Raw genomic sequence first — 22,964 nt, forward strand, 5'->3', positions numbered from 1 at the left:
CTTGATGGTTGAGATACGCCCTCTCCCTAAAAATTAAATATTTATATAATATGCAAATATTTTTGTTTCATTATAGTTTTGTTTATAAAAATTAATTTTGCTAAAAGGAACAATTCGTATGCTTTATTTATAAATATATGATAAAGTCAAAAATAAACTGAACTTTTAATTTAACTTCTTTTAAATTAGTAGTACAAATATTTAAAGTACCTTCAAAATAAACTACTTATAAAGCCAGCATCCGTACTACTTGTTTAAAATAATTAGCTTAAAAGCACTAGGAAAAGAGAACAACATGTCATTGTGCAAATATTAATCTAATTTTAAATTTAATTTTTCATAATTAAACACTAAAAAGTGATTAATTTGATTTAATTGTTATTTTATTCTTGTGATTTTTAATACCAAAAGATTTTTTGCAAATATAACACTATTAAATGAATTTGCATAAAAAATATCTAATGAACATTTTCTTTTAAATTTCAAATGTTAAATAATACAACAAATGAAACCCAATAACATAAGCAAATACACCCACAACTGCCGTAAATGATCGGGTTAAATTTTGGATAACTGTTTATAGAAATAAATTTGGTACTAGAGCTAGGTATTAGGTGCCATCTCTTGTTAAAACTAGCAATTATAATAATTTAATTAATTTAGAATAAACTGGAAGAAAAGAATCTACCCAAAGCAGGATTTGAACCCGCAACTCCCGCTTACCATGCGGACGCATTGCCAGTAACGCTACCCAGACCTTCGTTCTGATCTCCTTTTCCAGTATATATAAGCCTATGCCTTGAGTGGATGTTGCGGGCCATGGGAGCAGGTGCGTCCCCAGTTGGCACTGTAATAGCCATCAATGGTTATGTCTTAGGCTTATATATACTGGAAGAGGAGATTGGAAGGAAGGTCCGGGTAGCATAACTGGCAACGCATCTGCACGGTAAATAGAAGTTGCAGGTTCGAATCCCACTTCGGGTAGATTCTTTTCTTCCAGTTTATTATAAATTAAATTATTATAATTACTAGTTTTAACAAGAGATGGCACCTAATGCCTAGCTCTAGTACCAAATTTATTCCTGTAAACAGTTATTCAAAATTTAACCCAATCATTTATGGCAGTTGTGGGTGTATTTGCTTTTCAAATGTTAATGCATTTTTCTGATATGTTACTTTTAATAAATTCTAAAATTTATTAATGCTTCTGCAATTTAAGCATTTTAATTGCAAAAACTTTTATTCTTATAAAATCATTCATAATAAATCAAAAATAGTTTTTGTTTTACTAAAAATTGCATTCTTACTATGAATTCTGTTGGTTTTACAATGAACATCATTTTTTTAAATTGAGAATTACCAAACACGTGTTTATTATAAATACACTGCCAGAAATGGAAATCCCAACACTGAAGAGGAGTTTTACTAGGTGAAAGAAAATTACAGAGTATTTATATATGTGATTTTATTAAATTGATTGCAGTTTGAATATCACAACTCACAAAATGCACATACAGTATCATAGCAAATTCAAATTAGAAGTTTCCAATAGATGTGTGGCTATAAGCATTAGTGTCACTATGAAAAGCTATAGTGACATTAGCTACAATGTAAAGAATGCCTTAAAGATGACAAGAAACTGTATATCAGCAATTAACCTAGTATGAACAAAGCCATATGGTAGGCTACAAGAGGAAATGTTTATTTCATGAGATCATAAAAAGAATGGGTTGAATCATTTCTGCTGTGTACAACTGTTGGCATCAATGGTCTGGAGAAGGCACTACTACCAGAAGACTGAGGTCCAAATCCTCTCAGGCTACTGGGGAGAGAAGATTGGCACATAATCAGAATGTCCCTGGTGGATTGAAGGGCATCTGTGGCAGAAATTTGAGCAGCAGTGGTACTCAATGTCACCACAAGAATTGTTCAGAACAGTCTACTAGAGAGTGACTTCTGCTCCAGGCATCCTGTGGCATGTCTGCCATTCATTCCTGTCTACTGTCAGATGTGTCTTCAATATTGCTGCACAAGACCTCACTGGAGTACAGAATGGGATTCTATAGTATTCACAGACAAAAGTTGTTTCTGTCATGGACTCACATGGAGGAGGATGTCTGGAAGAATATCTGTTGGTAAGCAGCATCTATCATCAACTTACCAGTCCAACTCCAGGCATTATGGTATTGGAAAGGATTTCTTATGATAACAGGACCCCCTTGGTGGTTATCCCAAACACAATGACAGCAAATGCTTACATCAGAATGATAATCAAACTTGTTGTTTTACCATTTATGAATAGTATTGAGAGGGAGTTTCAACAGGATAATGCTCATTCCCATACTGCTGCTGCAACCCAACATACTCTTCAAGATGTCAACATGTTACCCCAGCCAGCAAGATCTCAATATCATTCACCAATAGAGTATGTGCATGACGTGTGGCATTCTGCCATATTGTATATATATATTTATAATAATTTTGTATAGTTTTCTTTCTTTCTTTGTTTCATTGTCTATCCTTTCTAGAATGTTCTTACTTTAACTCATTATGCTTGGGTGGTGATAACTAATCCTGAGAACAAAGGAAAGGAATGAAGTCCTGAGGGCTATGTTGGGAGAATGAGGGTCATTCTTGGTGTGGACTTTTATAGGAACAGACAGACCAAGTGTGCTCTCTAATGCATTTTGGCAGTGTATAGAGACAGAAGAAGACTTAAGAAAGAATATTAGTCAAGAGGGACCTTTGAAACACCAAGACGATCAGCCAGGACCATCCATCAACCCAAGAAAGAAAAGTTCTGAAAATTCACCACCCTAAGATCTCCATTGAAAATTGGGTACCCGCTTTCCTCTCTCCTTACTAGTTCTGATTTCCATCTACTTACAACTAACTAAATCTAAGAAGAGAGTAAGTGCCTAATTATAGTTTGTTGTATATTTGTTGTAAATATATCATATTCGGTAATTTGTAATGTTGCGATAATAGTCAATAATGACCTGTTATATCTAGATTTGTACTGCTCAGGTTATATACTTGTATATTGGGACTGAGAGGAGCTGGCATTCCAAAGAATTGTTTTACTGTATGTGAAATAAAGATATTAATTTTATAACATATCTTTCTAACTCATTTCACGCTTATCTTCGCATATGATTAGATGATGGATCTAGACTCATCCACAACCAGCAACAACTATTGCTGATCTGACCCTACAGGTGCAGCAGATGTGGAACGCCATCCAACAGGATGACATCCAGCACTACTATGATTGAATGCATGCACATTTGGATGACTGCATTCAACATGGTGGTGACTACAGTGGGTATTGAGATGGATGACATTGAACTTTTATGTGATGCTGCACATACATTTTGTAAGTTATATTCTCAAAACTCATATCAATGTCAATCACAGAATATTCATGTATGTGCAATTTTTGTTTACCTAGTATAACTCTTCCTTGGTATTGGGATTTCCATTTTCAGCAGTGAAAAAATTATACAGTGAAACCTCCATTAACAGACACTCCCGAATAATGGACACCGCTACTTAATGGACATTTTTACAGTCCAAAGACCCTTCAAATAAGACATCTGTTATATTTACCTCTAAATAGCAGATGCCGTCATCTGTAACCTACCTTAGTCCCACAAAAAGTCCTGCCTTCAATATTCTGAAAGAATTAATCACACAAAATATTTTAAAACTAACACAAAGAATCAGTTCAAATACTCTTTCAGAGGAAAAAGTTTGACTGTAGGTATCGAATAAAGATTGGCTTAAAATAGGAATAGGGGAGGAAGGCTAGTTATAAAAAGCCAAACAATATTCATTATCTGTTAGAGTAGACTAATCTGGTTAAGTTGTCAATCACCATTTATTGTCATACATATTTAATGTTGTTAAACTTCTGTCTTATTGTTGGAATTAAATGTATGGTACCAAGAAAGCATAAACTTTTCCAAAGTTATTCATTCATTTGACAAGAACTGTAGTACAATAGTAATAAAAAAGTTTTAAGGTTACAACAATAGCATTTATTTGGTGAAAGTTCAAATATTGTGTTACAAAGGCAATTTGCTAACCACTTTAAAGTGTAGGAAGATATTCAGTTTTCTTGCATTTATGACATCATTTATGTATCTTAACAGTTTTGTGGTGGCTAAAGTAATTTTTAATAAATCATTTATTGAATAAAGCAAAAATGTTAAAAAATTACACCTACTTGTTAACTATAAAGCAGACAAATCCCTATATTGATTTTTATTAGTCACTTATATTATAAATGACATTATAAATGCAAGAATGTCAAATACATTTCTTACCCCTTGAAGTGGCTAGCAAATCACCTTTGTAACTTGACATTTCAACTCTCATCACCTAACCCCTTCTGTTCATAATAACAGTTTCATTTTTCTTTTTCATTTCTTCCACTCAGGTCATTTTTGATGAATTAACAATTAATTAATAAATGTTTACATTTTGTCATAATTTTTATGTTTCCATTTAATTAAAATATCCTATACAATCTATTTGCTATTTAGAATTCAATTAAAATGTGATTTTTACATCTGAAAAGAAAGAATATACTATATATATATTTTAATCAGATATGCTATGTATACTTTTTGATATTTTCACATTCGTAATGAAAATTTGATGTTTTAGTAATCTATTGTATTCTTCACTTTATAATGACAAGATTAAAATACAATATAGCCACCTCTAAGTAATGGACAAACCTCGGCCCCAACAATGTCCATTGTTCAGAGGTTATACTGTATTATGATTTTTTTCATTTATCATACTATATATTATATTAATGTTTAATTAATATGTTAATAAATGTTATAATTATGTTACAGGTTGGCTGTTGTTGATTATTTGTATTATATTAATGTTTAAAAACAAACTAAGAATTTATTTAACAATAGGTATGCAGTGCAATACAGAATCAAGATTTTACAGTTATAGATGATTACATAACTGGTCTTAAGGCTTTATTGTATCTTCAAAACATACCAGAAATGTCAGACTGGGATGGACAATCACCTCCTACTCCCCAACATCAAAAAGGAAAACCTGTTCCAAAATTATCAAATTTAATTGGAAAGGTAAAAATAATAAATTTTTAATTTAACAAAATAAGTCCAACTGCTAATAAGTTAAGAAGTCCTATTATTTTTATTTTCATAAAACATTTTTTTGAGAAATTATCTCAGCATCAGATCAAAAATTGTTCTGATTTAAATATATTGTACCAGCATTCTAAAGCCTTAAGTTAAAATTTCAATCCTTGGAAGAATAGGATTGAACAAGTAAGATTGAAATTTAACTAAAGGCTTTAGAATGCTGGTACAATATGTTCAAATCAGAACAGACAGTTAGTACTGTACATCTCAATAAGACAATTTGTCTCAAAAAATGTTTTATCAAAATAAAAACAATAGGACTTCTTAACCTATTAGCAGTTTGAATTTATAGAAGATGAAACTATTTATTTATTTTAAAATGTTTTTACATATAGAATCTTCCAAATTTTGGACCCTATCTCAAAAAGAAGGAAAATTTAATTATTAGACAAAAGGAAAACATTAATTTACTAAATGAAATTGTTTCTGAACCAAAGATTTCAAAAATTAACAACAGACAAGTGCCAAAAATTAAGGTATGTGTATATACATATATACTGTAAATAAAACAATTTTATGATAAACATTAACTTATTTTTTTGGTTTAAAATAGGATATAATAGCTAAAGCTATCACTAAAATTGGAGCCTTTAAAGATTTGGATTTAGAAAAACAAGTTGTGGCTGTAATAGATGAGGTAAATCTAAAAATTTATTACAGTGTGATCCCAATTTATGATTACTTGAAAATCCATACATAGAAAGCTAGAGCTTCTTTAAATGAGTTTCACAAAAACCTTTCACTCTTTCTCTAGCAGTTTCTTAAGTCCATTAGGTAGGAGAACAAACGTTTTCAGCCTTCTTCAGGTACTATAACATTGGAATGTCAGTTAGCAGATATACGAATGACATCATTGTTTACAAAAGTTTCTTCTTTCTTATGACGTTGTAGTTTAAAACAAAAGTTTAAGAGACAGACATGGATAAAATTGAAAACAAAATAAAGTAAAATGAGTTTAACGACTGCAAAACAAATGACAATTGCCACTAAGATTAAAAAATTAGATTAAATAACTAGAAAAAAACTTGAGAGAAATGTAATCTAATTTTTTAATCTAATTTTTTAATCTTAGTGGCAATTGTCATTTGTTTTACAGTCGTTAAACTCATTTTACTTTATTTTGTTTTCAATTTTATCCATGTCTGTCTCTTAAACTTTTGTTTTAAACTACAACGTCATAAGAAAGAAGAAACTTTTGTAAACAATGACACCATTCGTATATCTGCTAACTGACATTCCAATGTTATAGTACCTGAAGAAGGCCGAAAACGTTTGTTCTCCTACCTAATGGACTTAAGAAACTGCTAGAGAAAGAGTGAAAGGTTTTTGTGAAACTTACGATTACTTGATATACAAGAATTCAGTACAGTGACCAGTTTTTTTTTTCTGGCGATCTTTCCCATTTACAAGACAAAATATTTGATATTATGAAGGCAATGAGATTGAAATTGAAACATGATCAATTTGATGACAGATTCCAGTCTCTGGTCATTGAGGAAAACACCGTTCATTCTAATATGGTTGAGAAGTTTAGTAAACTTTAGTTTTACCTTACAAACCCTTATATTTTGTGATAACTTTATTTTACCATGCAAGAAGTTGAGGACTTCTTCCGTTGTATAGGGCCATGCACTTGTTTTGTTGAAATCATTGCCTCACACTGGAATTTGTTTTCTTTTTAACATATGAATGAATAATTCCTGAAACATATTCAGTTATTAAATGTCAAATAATCATCAAAAAAGGAGGACTCAATAATCCCATGCTTAAAGAATACGCACCAAACCAAATCTTTCTCGATACGATTGTCTCGAAGACTTCAAGAGGATTTTCTGTTGCCCAAAATCAAACATTTTACTTGTTGATATCACTATCACTGCTTAAATGCAAATAAACTTCATCCAAGCAGAACAGATTATCTAAGATCTCTGGTCATTCTTCAATGAGGTCAGAAAAGTCATTATCGAATGCCACTTATTTCAACTTTGTGGCCAGAATTAATTTTTATATTTTATACAGAAACATGTTTAAATTCTTTTTCAGTATTCTCCAACACAAACAATAAGAAATTCCTAACTCCGTGGTGAATTAACTTTTTTTCAGCGGCTTCTGACTACAGCATTCCAAATGTCATTTATCATCTCAGAACACACTGTTGGCTAAAATTTGTTTTAATAAACCAATCTTGGACTAGGACACTCATAAATTGGGATTATACTGTATTCTATTATAGAATTATAATATGTAATTTTTATACCAATGTTTTGTTTTTAGGAGATGTGCATTAATTGTGGAAAATGCTATATGACTTGTAATGATTCAGGTTATCAAGCAATCATCTTTGATCCAGAAACACATCTTCCTAAGGTGACAGATGCTTGCACAGGATGTACTCTTTGTCTCTCTGTCTGTCCTATTATTGATTGCATCAAAATGATTGAAAAAACAATACCACATAATCCTAACAGAGGAATTCCACCTAAAATGAATCAATTAAAAATTAATGCTATGCCTATGCAGTAAATTTATTATTATATGAGTGAAATTATAAATTTATTGAATTAACCATGAATTATCATAAAACTTTTGATTTTATCTAACTTTCATAACAATAATTACATTAAATGAAACTAATAAAATTTACGTATTTGAATGATATTGCAGATAATCATAATACTTAACATCAACTTTAGTATATTATGTTTAGTTTTTTAAAAAACTTTTCTCTACTGAATGATGAGAAAAAATGCTAACTTCAGAAACTAAAATGACTTTTTAAAGAAACAAAAATGCTTCTGAATAAAAATTTATTATCAGCTGGAAAATTACAAAGCTCTTTAGAATGAATACATTTATGTTTGAAAATTATAATTATACAAAAATAAATAAAACAAAGTAAAATCAAGATAATACTTTTATGTTTACTTCATGTTTTAATTTAAATATATTTAAATTCATTATTGAATTTAATTAAAATAATCCTGGGCTAAGATGTACAAGTATTAAATATAATCTTATACACAGACTCACCGCCACACTTTATGACCTTTAACAAATATCTCACCGCTGCCTTTTGATGCTGCTTCTAGAAAAAGCTAGAAAGGGTAACTTTTTTATTCAAAGAACTATCTTGAGAGTCTAGAATGGCAGTCCATCTAAGATAAAAAAGAGTCATGGGCATTAATTACTCTAATTTTGTGTGAAAAAAGTTATATTGTACCATATTGTATTTAGCACTGTTCTGTTAGTTGGTTAATAGTTGTGGCTTTTCCATAAATCCTGTACTTCCTTATCTAGTGTTTATTGTGTCATGTGCTTTTTATTCTGTATAGTCATAATGTTCCCTAAGACTCTGCCTGTTGTGTCCATAAAATAAACGATTACTGTTAACGTATATAAACAACTTTATTAAAATAGAACGTAACGGCGGGTAATACAACGTAACGTTTGTGCCTCCAGGTCTAAGTGTTACAACAGCTAACGCACGACTGCCCGAAGACAAAGAAGCACGACAAAGGTCAGAGGTGCGGGGTCGCCTAACTAGGTCAAGGGGCAATTCGGTGTGGGTTATCCTCTGGAGGTTTACATACATAACAAATACATAACAATTCTCCCACGCTTAATAAAATGTTTAAAATTTGTTCGTTTACAGATTTAGGCGTTGTACTGGCCTTCGTATTCGCGTTGATCGTCGAGGCTCCGATTCATTTGAGTTTGTCATCGTTCGGCTAGACTCTCCCTCCTCCTTCTCTAGGGGCTGTTCGGAAGTTGTTTTCGTCATTGTCTCCTTTTTGTTGGGTAAAGTCGTTACAGTTCCTTCGTCGTAGCTAATTGTGCTTGGGTGTGGACTAGCACTAGCTGGGGATGAGTCTCTACTGTTAGCTATGTCGTTACACTTGTCAATTTCCTTTTTGTTGAAGTCGAATCTTATTTGAATAGGATTTGTCTGTTTGTTGATTTCACATGGGCGTAGTTGATCGTAATGCCTTTTAATTACGTATCCATCGTCGAGTTCAATTAAGTAATGTACACGACCTAGTCGTTCAACAACAATACCATATTTCCAAGGGCCGGACGTTGTGTAATTTCGGGATTGTACACGATTTCCCACACGATAAAATTTGTAGAATTTCGGTTGTTCGGTTACGTTCCTTTGGGAAGCTTGTGCCTGAGGTTTGAGCAGATCTAATTTTGTTCTTATTTTGTGTCCTAACAAGTTTTCTGCTGGACTTTTCCCGTTAGATAAGGGAGTCGCTCTATACCGGAATAGTAGTTCGTGGAGCTTCTGATGTAGAGTACCACTTTCATACTTCATACATTTGAGGTGTGTTTTTAAGGTGTGACAGTATCTTTCAGCCTGGCCATTTGTGGCTGGGTGTCCTGGTGCAATTAAGTTTTGACGGATTCCGTTTCTCGAACAAAACTCTTGAAATTCTTGTGACTTAAAAATACTTGCATTATCACTTACTAAAATCTCAGGTAGACCAAATCGACCAAAGACTTCACGTAGAAAATGAATTGTGATGGATGTGTCTGGTGCTTTCTTTGTATAGAATATTTCTGGCCACTTTGATTTGGCATCAACAACAATAAAGAAATAATGATTCATAAATGGTCCTGCATAATCGATGTGTATACGTTGCCAGTTTTTTGTAGGCGTTTCCCATTTGTGTATTGGGGCCTTTGTTGGGTTTTTCTTAATGTCACAGCACTCTTTGCAACTTTTAACCATATTCTCGATATCAGAGTCAATATTACGCCAGTAACAGTAATTTCGGGCTAGAGCCTTCATTCGAACGATTCCTACGTGTGTAGAGTGTAGCTCTTGCAGGACTGCTGGCTGTAAACTTCTTGGGACAATTACACGGTGTCCTCTAAACAGAATTCCGTTGTGTGTGGATATTTCTGGGTCGTACATATGGCCATTGACAATGTCATTTTTGATCTGTGATAGTTCCTTATCAATTGATGATTCTCTTCGAATGTCCTTGGCGGTGATAGTTGCAGTTGAGATATGTTTAACAACGGTGTCGTGATAAGTATCATCGTGGTCTTCTGCCTGGGCTTCTTTTCTTGTTATGGGTATAGGATTCCGTGACAGGTAATCAGCATTTGTATGTTCAATCGACTTCCTATGTTTGATGGTATAATCGAAGTTGGAAAGGAAGTGCGCGTATCGTAGCATTCTTGTAGCTGTCAAAACAGGTAGCTTCTTGTCGGGATGTAGTATCGTCATCATGGGTTTATTGTCGACTATAAGAGTAAATTTCCTTCCATAGATATAATCGAAAAATTTCTTACAAGCCCAGTACACAGCAGTGGCCTCTTTATCCAGTTGGCTATAGTTTTGTTCGGCAAATGTGAGAGATCTGGAAGCAAATGCTATAGGCCGTTCTGTTCCATTTGGCATCTGGTGTGACAATATTCCAGAGAGTCCAAATGGGCTGGCATCTGTTGCTAATGTTATTGGTAGTTTAGAGTTAAATGGAATTAGTACCCTATCACTGATAATCTCAGCTTTTGCACGAATGAAAGCTGTTTCCTCCTCTGCTGTCCAACGGAATTGAGCGTTTTTCTTTAAACGTTGATTTAATGGATATAAAATGTCTGATGCATTCTTTATGAATCTGGAATAGTAATTAACAAGTCCTAGAAATTGGCGTAATTCTTCCACATTTCTCGGGCGAGGTGCATCCTGGATGGCTTTTATTTTGTCTGGAGACTTTTGTAGTCCTTCTGCACTAATTATATGTCCTAAATATTGTACTTTTCTTTCAAAGAATTTGCACTTACTGATGTTTACGTGTAAGTCATTAGCTCTCAACTTGTCTAAGACATTCAGTAAACGGTTCATGCATTCTTTATAAGTTTTTCCTTGAATTATGATGTCGTCAAAATAAGCCACCACTCCTTCAAGATTTTGGGTGAATTGGTCGATAAACTTGTGGAACTCGTTTGGTGCAGATTTAATTCCAAAAAATAATCGTTTTGCTAGATAGGTTCCACGGTGTGTTGAGATTGTTTGTATTTTCGCACTGTCATCATCAACTGATAGATGAAGATAAGCTTTGTGGATATCTAACGTGCAAAAATAAGATCCATTCTGTAATTTATTGAAAATATCTTCAATGCGTGGAATTGGGTGGCGTGAGTCGTGCAACTGTTTGTTGACTGTGACCTTATAGTCGGCACAAATTCGTACTGTCCCATTGGGTTTTGGAATAACGACTATGGGTGTTCCCCACTCTGAATAATCCACTTTTTCGATGATACCCTCACTTTCTAATTTATCTAGTTCCTTATCCACTTCTTCCTTTAATGCATATGGAACTGGGCGTGGTTTTAAGAACATTGGTTTGGCACCATCTCTCAGTTTTAACGAGCAAATATAATTAGGTATTTGGCCAACTGTGGGAGTGAATACATCTGAGTAGCGTTCTATGATTTTTGAAATGGATGTTTCTGCTTCTGTTGACGAAATGTTGTTGACTGTAGTTGTGTGACTGAGTTCATTGATGTCAATCCTTAAGCTCCGAATCCAATCTCTTCCTACTATTGCATTTTTTTGGAAGGGAACGACATACAAGTCCTCTATACTGTAGTTATCATCATATTTTGTTTTCACTTTTGCTACTCCTAGAGGTTTGAAAATATCTCCTGTGTAACTTCGAAAAGTCACTTCCGTTTTTGCTATAGGTGCGTTCAATTGTAAGCGATTGAATTCGTCGATACTGATGAGAGTGACGCGACTGCCAGTGTCACATTCAAAACGGACTTTTTTACCGTTAACGTAGATTTCTGTGAGGAGTCTGTCATCGGTTCCTGTTGTATTAACAAATATATCTAGAACGCTGTTTATATCAAAGTCAATTACACGTTCGTGATTAATATTGTGGACGTTATGATTCCTGTTGATTGTTGACGTTTGTTTCCTTAAGAATGATATGCAAACTTTCCCCGTGTGGCCCTTTTTATGACATCGTTCACATTTCAACTGGTCTTTGACTCTACAATTTACTGATTTATGGTTGTTTTTCCCGCAATGTAAGCATAGTCCTTCTAAATGGAGTTCGTGGAGTATAAGTGGGTTTCCACTGCGACCTTCTATTCTGCTTTTGTTCCGATTTGACGGTTGTATTTGGGGGTGTGAGCGTCGTTTTATTTGAGTATTTTTGGTAATTTTGTGAACAAGGTGGTTACTTTTATATACTTCGTCGTTTTCGATTTTGGAAGCTTCTATGGCTAATGCAATTTCTAGCGTCTGTTCGAAGGTTAGATCAGTTTGTTGTAGAATTTTCTCACGGATGTCGGCGTCTCGTAAACCACGTATGAATTGTACTCTTAACATTAAATCTATGACGGATTTTATACAGTCCGCATTGTTACAACTAGACTTGAAATCTGCGCTTTTCGAGAGTTGTTTTAAAGAAGTCACGTAATTTGAAATGGACTCACCATTATGTTGTACTCTGGACAAAAATTTATGCTGTTCTGTTAGGATATTTCGTTTGGGTGTTAGGTGATTTTGTAGTAACTTCATTAATTCAGCAAAGGTTCGCCTAGAGGGTATTTCTGGTGCCGTTAGGTTGGTCAGTAGCTGATAATGTTTCGGTCCAAGACAATTGATTAATATCATTACCTTAGCTTCTTCAGTAATGGCGTCAGTTCCGGTTAGTCCTTTGATTTTGAGAAAGTTATCCAGTCGTTGGGAATAGTTTTCAAAGGTCTCGGACGTTTCGTCGTAAGTTTCGAAGGTTAAGGCTTGCGTTTGGAGAACTCGTTGAACTGATAGTTCTGGTTTTGTCTCCGCTGACTGACTCTGTAGTTTCTTGATAAACACATCTAGAGTTGAAATTAATTCCGTAAGTTCACTCATTTTTATATCCTTTCTGTCTTCGTTGCTAATTTTATCCTTGTCGTCAATTTTATTCTTCTCGCCAATTTTATCCTTGTCATCAGTTTTATCCTCGTCGCCAATTGTTGTGTCCGTAAAATAAACGATTACTGTTAACGTATATAAACAACTTTATTAAAATAGAACGTAACGGCGGGTAATACAACGTAACGTTTGTGCCTCCAGGTCTAAGTGTTACAACAGCTAACGCACGACTGCCCGAAGACAAAGAAGCACGACAAAGACAAAGGTCAGAGGTGCGGGGTCGCCTAACTAGGTCAAGGGGCAATTCGGTGTGGGTTATCCTCTGGAGGTTTACATACATAACAAATACATAACACTGCCATAGCATTCTGTATGTCTGTCCTATGTATTAAATAGTATTTTCTTCTTTATTAAGCTTATATGCCTGCATTATCCATATATCCATTTGTTTTATCTTTTTTTTGTCAGTGCATGATAGAAGGGAGATGAATAACAGTTAAAGCAGTGTTTCTCAACCTTTTTGTCATTGTGGACCAGTAAATTATACATGACCATGAATTATGTTTGTTTATTATGCTTATATAAGCTTATCTAGAGTTACTGTACATAACTACTATAATGTCACCCATAATCAGCTGCATCAGCATTAGTATGATCAAATATTTTTCGTGGACTGGTGGGTGAAAAACACTGAGTTAAAGTAACATCATTGCTTCTTTCCTGATCCATTATGATAGGGGCAATCTTTATGCCAGTTACTATGCACATTTTCCTTTTAGTTGCCTGATTAGCTTTTTTTATCATCTTTTGGTCCTGCTTCATGCCCAGAGCCAGCCCGAGGGCACTGCAAACAGCACAACCACACAAGGCCCTCCAATCCTGCATGATCAAACTCTTGTGAAATTTAAAAATTGATCATTTTATTATTCCTTAATTTAACTAATTTTCACTAATCTGTTTAATGGAGGGTACATTTACCATTAAAATATTATTTTGTTGTTTGAAACTATTTTTTTCTATTATTAAAAGATTCTGCACAACAGTTTTGTACCAGGCTCTGCTTTTTCGTAGATCAGCCCTGTTCATACCCATCAACATCTGCTTTAATAAGGTCTTTAATTTCATTGGGAGAGAAGCCATGATTAATTACAGTTTGTATAATGAATGAAAATCCCTGCTATGTGTGTGTGATTAAAGAAAAGTGTATCATCATTCTCATGTACAGTACAGTTTGTCTTTGAAAATTCATTTTTGGAATTGCTGTCTTTTAAAACTGGAATAATTAATTATTTTATAGTTTATGATTTTATTAACTTACAGTTTAACTTTAACTTACTATTACAGCCTGCTTGTTTTATTAGCTATGAAAAAGGGAATATTTTTGTGATATAAACAATAATAAACTATAGAAGTGACATTGAATGATGATTGTTTACTGTCGTGTATAACAATTTAATGTGATACAGGGAGTTAGTTTAAAAATTGATTTATAATTTAATTGCTTAAAATGTCAAATTATTCATATTTTAACATTCCAAATGTAATATACTTTTCAATCTGTTAAAAACAAATGTAAATTCATTTTTGGAATTGGTAAGAAGAAAATGCAAATTTTAATACAAAATAAACAAACAAAATGTATAAACCCATGTAATTTACAATTATTTTAAGTAAAAAGTAATTTGCTCATTAGGATGCAAATCAGCAATTTTGCAATTATGAATAAGGTATGCTGCCATTGAATCATGAAAGGTTTAACAAAACTTACTCATAAGTCACAGAATTCTCAACTTCTCAAATGTTTTCAAGAAAATTGAAGTACACTTTCTCTTTTTTGTTCAATAAAGGTTCATACGAAGAGTTATCCACAGAAACATTATTATTGAAATCTGTAAAGTCCACATTGTAACCTGCCTTTGTAAATTAACTTTTCAAGTGTGTTTATTTCTGATATTTAAAGAGTTTTTAAGAAATGAATTATTATTAAATAATAATTTCACTTGTTTATTACTTACCTCTTGCAATGGTTCCATAGCAAGCGAATCTGCACTTTCGTCACAGATGATCATTTCCTCGATGCCCTCTGGATGAATAAATAGCATTTGCTGCTGATCCAGATGTTAATTTAGTTTTTTTTTTTTTTTCCAACTCCTTAGTGTAGTTCTAAGGTTTTTCCATTTTTTTAATATAATAATTTTTTTATTAGTGAATGATATCTTATAAACTTTTAACTTAACTCTCTTTAAAACTTTACATTACAAACTTATGCAATTATAAACTGTAATTACAGTTTATAATTGCATAAGAAATCAAATGTCATTTATTTAAATAATAATAAGTTGTTCAGTAGTAAGATAATTTTTATGAGTTTGTTCAAGAGACTAGTTCTTTGAATTGAATTAAAATAATCTGGGTGTTTAGGATCCTAGAATAATCAATGAGCTAAAATGAATATCTTTTCATGATGTGTGTATTTTGTAAACTCAATGATTTAAAGAAAATAATGTTATAAACTTATATCTATGATAATAATCAAAAAACTCTCTGCTTCAAAATCCCAACATGAAGAAACCATTGCCAAAGCAAATGATATTCTCAGTGAACACTCGGTACCACTGTATTTGTATACAAATACAGTGATACTGAGTGTATTTTAATACAAATACAGTGGTACAGTGATTGGTCGAGTACCGAGGTACCACTGTATTTGATTAACATACACAGCAGCATTGAGGGATTAATTAACAGTGTTCATCAAGGGATATCTGTAGTTATTCTTGAGGACATTTTTTGTTATTTCCAATGTTACAGATATATGGACAGATGCCATGATAAGATTGTCAGTTGCCAATCACTGAGAAATTAGTAATCATTTTTGGAAAGCCAGAAATTTATGGGTAAAATATGGGATATTGAAATCCCAAGGTTATAACTTAATCACAGAGGATTGTGTTATGAAGTGGAGAAATTTGGTGGTGACTTATTAGAAAAACAAAGACAGGGCTAGAAAGAGTGAAGGCTGCATCGCCTGGCCATATCTTTTAGATGAAAAATATGGTCATAAAACTGATATATCCCCACAAGCAGATACACTGTTGCCTTCTCTTCCTAGTTCTATCTGCTCCCAACAGCTTTCATCATCAAATTCTCCAGATGATTCTTCTAAAACTTCTGTAACAAACTTTTTCTTCTCATAACTCTCCCTCCACATCATCTGATAAGCAAGGTTTCAAAAAGGCAAGATTATCGAAAGAACTGCCAAATGGTTCAATAAGTATGTGGAAGATAAAGAAGAAAGAGAAGAGAAATGTTGAAGAGATTTCAAAAAAAATGAAAGAAGAAAATCTTCAAGTTAGGAAGGACTTATTGGAAATGCTTATGTACAGTACATATTTTATACAAATAAATACATGTTTGTTTGTAACTATAATGTTGCTTTTTTCTTTAATTTGTGGATTATCTAGAAATATAATAGCTTCAAAGGGAATTTTTTTAGGATGTTAGTATATTCAATTACTTGGATTTTGGTACATAATCTTGAACTAAACTTAATGCCCAGAATAACTCAGTGCAAATATTGCAAAGGCTCACAGACAATATCTTTTTGATAAAAAATACAAAAAAAATTGTTCTCTACACGAAAAGTATAACTCTAAACATTGTTTTTAGAGTATCTTTTTTTTTTAATCAAATGTAATTATTTACTAATAGTTTATGGAAATTATCACATGCATAATATGTCACCCAAATGTATGTTAATGTAATAAATATTTTATTACTGTAGTTCTCATCCATTTCATAAACTTAGCAGAGGTGGACAGAGATTACAATTAGTCACTTTTGTTACTATTAATCTCTTTATACAAATTTTATTGCATTACAATACTTTCCTACATGTTAATTACACAGCAGTTATAATACATATTAGACAAATATTCTAATTATGTCATTTGGCTATCACTGTGATGGTCCAATTTGGCTATGACACAGAAAAATATTTAATCCTTGAATTTTAAGATACAATCTATTAATATAGCTACCAATTTGGCTATTAATTAATCAGGACTTAGCACACCACAATTAAAAAGGTGACCAGATTAGTTCTTATTCTTTAACTCCAATATACATTTTCTAATCTGGTCTGGTCAAAGAAGGAAAATGAAGACATTTCTTCCTTCAATTTAAAAAACATCGTACGTCTCTTACTACTTTCAGAAATAGTATTTAGCAAATACTGAAAAAATACTGAAATCATGAAAAGTGCTTTCTCAATGCAAAGTTTCTTTTTTCTACAAAACATGACATCAGATCATTTAGCAGAGAGACTCAATGGAGAACACTGATGATATAAGTGTTGAATTTAGAAACATATGGAATCTTCTTTCCTCTTCTTTCTTGGCTGCAAAACACCCATCAATATCAGACATCTTCAAATGATGTTGATATTACTGCAATCCAGAATACCTTTCAATGTACTTGGCCACCTTGTAAATCAACCTTTCTCACAAAAACAATGTTCCCAATAATTACTGTTTTTGTGAATAAATCTTGACATTACCTGCTGACATTGTGGTTTTGTAAAACCTCAAAATCTTTCATGTAGAATATCTCTGTTAGCATTTGCTGCTATTGCATATTTCATGGGTAAGTCACCCATCATTAGGGTGTTGCCAGATGTAATGAAAACCCATTTTCGTCCAATTTTGACATATGTTGTTTTTGCAAAAACAGACCTCAAATACATTGTCTTTTCATCCTTAAATTCTTCTCAACTTGTTTGAAGGACCACCCACGTTTAAAGAGTCCTAATTATTCCAATTGTTTTATCACTTATCTAGGACAAAATAGCAAATAAGGAAACTGTTCTGGTCACATGCACTTGCTAGACTTTCTATGATTCAAACGTCACCCACGTCATTATGCAAATCACTTTCATTACTCTACAACAATCACACTTAAAAGTGTTCACTTTGATTTTTTTGTAGACCTGTATAATACAAACCTTTGTTAAAACATTTTTAAATAAAGACTTACAATTAAGTTTTGTTGAACCATTAAAATTTAAGGATTTTGTAGTTAACTTAAAGTATATATTAAGTAAATACAAACAATAAAGAGCAATTATGAATTAAACTTACAAACATTATAGGTGAAGATAAAACTAAAAAATAGAAATAATATTAGTATATTTTTTAAATTTGATATAATTAACACAAGTTAACAAATATTGAATTATAATGCAAATAAAACCAGATTATCTGCAGATAAAACAAAACTAATAGTAACAATGAATAAAGAAAAATATATAAATGCAAAACTTGATCTCATCACATCAATATAACAAATTAAATGAAATCCCTACTGGAAAATATGCAAAAATTTAGAAAAAATACTTAATTTTCTTTTTTTTTTTTCAACTTTTAACATAAATGATTTTAATAATATTTTAGACTATAATTTAAGAATAGATTTTAATTTATAATTTTAGACTATAATTACTGTTATAATTTAAGAATACACAGACTCAATATCAGAGTAAAGACATAAAATAAACAGCATATAAACCATTAGTTGACACAAAATTCTATGTATTATATTATAGAATTTAGAAAAATTTATGAAAACCAAACTAAATCAATATAACAACTCAGAAAATAACATGAAGAATACAGATCAGTTCATTAAAAACCTTAAAAAGCTCAATATAAATGAAAATAGCAGGATGTTGAGTCTGGATAAAAATATGTACTCACCTATATATAAAGAAATTAATAGTACATGTTACATCCATTTGTTACATTCCAATTATTTAACAAATGGATGATTCAACTGGTACAGTTTATTTTAGATGATGATTATTTTATTTGTAACAAAGCTTTTTAGACAATGGAAGGTATCTTCATGGACTTATGCATTGGATCAAACCTGCAGAATTATGCATGATAAAAATTGGCAAATAATTAAAAAAACCTCTTCAGTATAATTTTTTACAATAGAAATGTGGATAACAGTTTTATTATTTACAATAAAGGTTTAATCAACCCCCAAATTATACTCGACTATACTAATATCCATAATAATTTTTGAATTAGAAAAAGAAAATAATGGAATGTTAAATTTTTTAGACATCACTGTCCAGAGATCTTATGAGTTGTCTTTTAAAAAATACAGTGGGCAAAAACAGTATTTGCACACTGGCATTATTTTGCATAAGTAAAGTTACAAAGCAGCTATAACAAAATAAATTTAACCATTGAATTAGTTTTACAATTAATATCTGCAAACATTTTATTTATTACCTTATCCAAGGAAATATATCTGTAAAATAGCATTTTTTGCATGTCAAAAAAGTATTTGTACACACAGCACTGGTCTGTTTTATAAGTTAAATATTACAAAATGCAAATTTTGTAATATTGTAGATAATAGTTTTTAACATCAAAGGGTATTTATTAGTATTAGGCATTACAAAATAACAATATCTCTTGTAATATAGTACAACCAATTATGCCACCAATACAAGTAATCTATAAAAAGCTTGATTATATTCCTATAGTATTTGAAAAGATAAAATTATTAGAAACATACAATACTGTTCTTGCCCCATTTAATAATATAAAAACATGTTAAAAACTAAAGAATCAATTAACAAGAAAATAGACATAATGCAATAACAATGTAGTATACAAAGTTTTGTATACTTGTCAACCAAAATATTATGTAGGTGAAACAGGAAGAACATTAAAAACCAAGATTATAGAACATCTTCATGCAGGTAAGAACAAATGCCAATTTCACAGTCACCATACATTGTAATCAAAAGGGTTACAAGGTCTCACTGAATGATGTTAAAATTCTTGAAAAATATACATATTAAAAGAAAACTTTGTGCATTTAGAAATCATTAAAATTAAACAGAATGAATTTAAACACAGGAATAGTCATTAGTGAGATTGGCAGCCATTAATACATAATTAGACAAGCCCATTGTAGATCCCTTCCACCCCATTTTATAATGTACTGTATCTGTAAATATAAATTTGGTGATGAATATACAGTGTAGTGAAGTTTTTAAAGTGATTAATGTCCTTTTATTATGAAAACTTTTCCTTTTTTCAATCAACATTTTATAGTGTTTATGTTTATTTTTACACAGTTATTCACATCTTTTAGTTTTTTTTTTAAATTTGATCATAACCTTTTGTTAATTTTTTTTTAATTTTTAATCAACCTTTATAAAAACTTAACTTTTCAGTTTTATACAGGTACAGTACATAACCCTTTTTGTGCATTTTTAATTTAATAGGAAATATTTTATCATAGCCTTATGTTAACTTAATTTTATTTATCATCTTATGAATACAAAGTTGAACATCCAGTGGTCACTAACATAATTTTAATAAACAGTCAAAGATATGTAATAAAGGACCGAGGGGTAGAAGGCCCAAAATGCATTTTGTATTTGGGCCTTCTATCCCCCTTGTATAATGAAGTTGAAATAGTCAAATACTGGTGTCTATCTTGTATGACTTGTTGGCAAAATTTATGCTATGACTAAAGGATGTCAGAAGAACGAGTAACAATTAAACAACAAAAATTTTTTTTGTATTTACAATTTAATAATGATAATTTAAAGTTAGACACAACTCAACCTGCAAATAAAGTATACACTACTACAAAGTTGTGAGAGATGAACTGGAAATAATCTGGCATAAGGTTACAATAAAAAAATACATTGGAAAATAATTGTGTGGACAACAATCATAATACATATTTTAAATTTCTCAACAAATTTTATGCAAAGAGAATTTAGTGAATTTTCTTCAGCCAATTTTTTGAATCAATTCCCATATTTAAAAATTTAAAACTTTTGTCATAAAAGAATACAATTTTACATCTTACGTGTAAAATGTCTTAAAAGAAATGTTTTGATTAATGGTAAAGTCTTAAATATCTATAGAATATAATTAACAAACTTTTCTGAAACTGCTACATTTAATTTATAAATTAAAATTTAGCTTTAGAAAATGTTTTATTTGTGACTCAAATCATTTGTGTCATTCTCAAAACTCTTCTTTTATTGGTACTGTACTTAGTGTGGTTGATATTTCACATAATTCTCATTAAATATTACTATATTTTATGAAATTTTTCTATCCATAATTTATTGAGTTTATAGATTATAAAAAGTAAATACATTAGATTTTATCCTACATAAATTTTTTTGTTATTAAAATTTGATTTTAGTGATGCTCATTAAATACTGTAATTGAAGCATCATTTTCTGATAATATAATTTCCTATTTAGTTTTAAAATATAGTAAGTTTGTTATGGTCTTTTCTTGACTTTTGTTCCTTATACAAGTTTCTTTCTTGTTCCTTGAGATTCAATATTGTATTTTTTTGGTCTTCAATACGCCTTTCTAACTGCTGTTGCATAACTCTATATTTTCTTTCTTTATTTCTATTAAATGCTTGCTGGAGATGAATGAGTTCTTTTTCTGCTTTCTTGATATCCTCATTTATTTTGAGTGATTGCACATTTAAATTCTTGTCACTAGATTTCATTATCTCTTGACCTTTATTCAATGTTTTCACATCATTTTTTGATACTCCAATTTTTTTGTTTAAGAAATCAAATACAGATCCTTTAGGAACTGTTTCTTTATATCTTTTAATTATAGCTTTTTCCCTTTTCTTTTGAATTTTTTGCATTCTTTTTATTATAGAAAAACAGTCTTTATTTTTAGATGTTTCTCTTAATTCCATACACTTATCTAACGATTTCCCTTTGGGCAACACTTCCGCCTCAATGGGTTCAGTACGACCCTCTCCATTTTTGCCAAGACCCCTACCCCAAACATACCCCATCTGTGCCATCATTCTAGAACCGAATCCATTTGTATGCTTTTCCCATTCGCCAAACTGTCTAGCCGTCGGATCGATAGGTCTCCAGTTGACAAAATCTTCCGGCCGATTTTCACTCTCTAAAGATTTACAAAAATCATCATCACTGTCTTGCAATTCACTATCTTCGATCAAAGTATCAAAACAAGGAAGAATATCTTCTACATTAACTGTCTGAGTATCATTATATTGTAAATATTTAACGAGATATTTATGATCTTTTAAACAACTTTCTATCCTCGCTTTACACCACAAGTCATTCGAATATTTAGCGAGACAAAGAGAATCCCTTTCTAAAGTAGTAAAATCGGGATCGACAAACTCTTGCAATTCCGACAATTTTACGACGTGACCATGCGAGTACCGACACTTATCATCCGAAAACTTGCATCTTCCATCCAAGAAATAAGGACAAGGTTTCATAGCATCACAAATAGGATTGCAGAATAAAACTTTAACCACAAGTTCTTTGGGTAATTCCAAATTTTCTGCTTCGACAGATAAAATAATTGCATTGTGATAGTCTTTTTCACCCCACGTTTGACTGAACGGAGCTCTACATTTCCCACCCTCCAGTTTCGAGATTGTTTCCGTCAACTCTTCGTCTAGCTTTTCATCCTCGTTTATTTGAGCTTCGTCCGGTCCTTCGGTATCACCACACAATTCTGCCATTTCGGATTGAAACTTCATATATTCAATATCCATTTGACAAGGATTTTCATTATTTACATCTTGTTTTTCGGAAGAATTTTCTTCGTTCAATCCTATACTTTCTTTACTGAGACGTATCACTTCGATCAAATTTGATTTAAGCATTAATAAATCATCTCTCTGTTCGTCGTCTTGACAAGAACTTAAAGCACTCTCCACTAATTGAAGCTGCTGTTGATAAACTTCTATAGATGCTAAATCATTCGCATCCGTATCCATTTTCAAGGGCTTCCGAATAAACGACAACCACGAAAAGTCTAATCACCACACAT

The 22,964-nt window shown here is 31.7% G+C and overlaps 2 protein-coding genes across 2 annotated transcripts in view; one reads left to right on the forward strand and one right to left on the reverse strand.

Moving 5' to 3' along the window:
• Positions 1–7,875, forward strand: part of su(r) (dihydropyrimidine dehydrogenase su(r)) — a 37,528-nt gene extending 29,653 nt beyond the window's left edge. The window contains exons 19-22 of the mRNA XM_067282547.1: positions 4,938–5,117; positions 5,531–5,671; positions 5,749–5,832; positions 7,470–7,875. Coding sequence (XP_067138648.1) covers positions 4,938–5,117; positions 5,531–5,671; positions 5,749–5,832; positions 7,470–7,718 — 654 coding nt within the window. The 3' untranslated portion in view covers positions 7,719–7,875. The remainder of the gene's footprint in view (positions 1–4,937; positions 5,118–5,530; positions 5,672–5,748; positions 5,833–7,469) is intronic.
• Positions 7,876–21,143: 13,268 nt separating this feature from the next.
• LOC136985285 (zinc finger CCCH-type with G patch domain-containing protein) lies at positions 21,144–22,964 on the reverse strand. Its single transcript, XM_067282530.1, has one exon. It carries the CDS (start codon positions 22,909–22,911, stop codon positions 21,385–21,387), a length of 1,527 nt encoding a protein of 508 aa, XP_067138631.1. The 5' UTR covers positions 22,912–22,964; the 3' UTR covers positions 21,144–21,384.

Source organism: Centruroides vittatus, unplaced genomic scaffold (assembly GCF_030686945.1).
Source record: "Centruroides vittatus isolate TY-2023 unplaced genomic scaffold, ASM3068694v2 contig_958, whole genome shotgun sequence".
Lineage (NCBI taxonomy): Eukaryota > Metazoa > Arthropoda > Arachnida > Scorpiones > Buthidae > Centruroides > Centruroides vittatus.

Coding starts and splice junctions, on each gene's coding strand:
- LOC136985285 (XM_067282530.1), bottom strand. CDS start 22,911: ATGGATACGGATGCGAATGATTTAGCATCTATAGAAGTTTATCAACAG.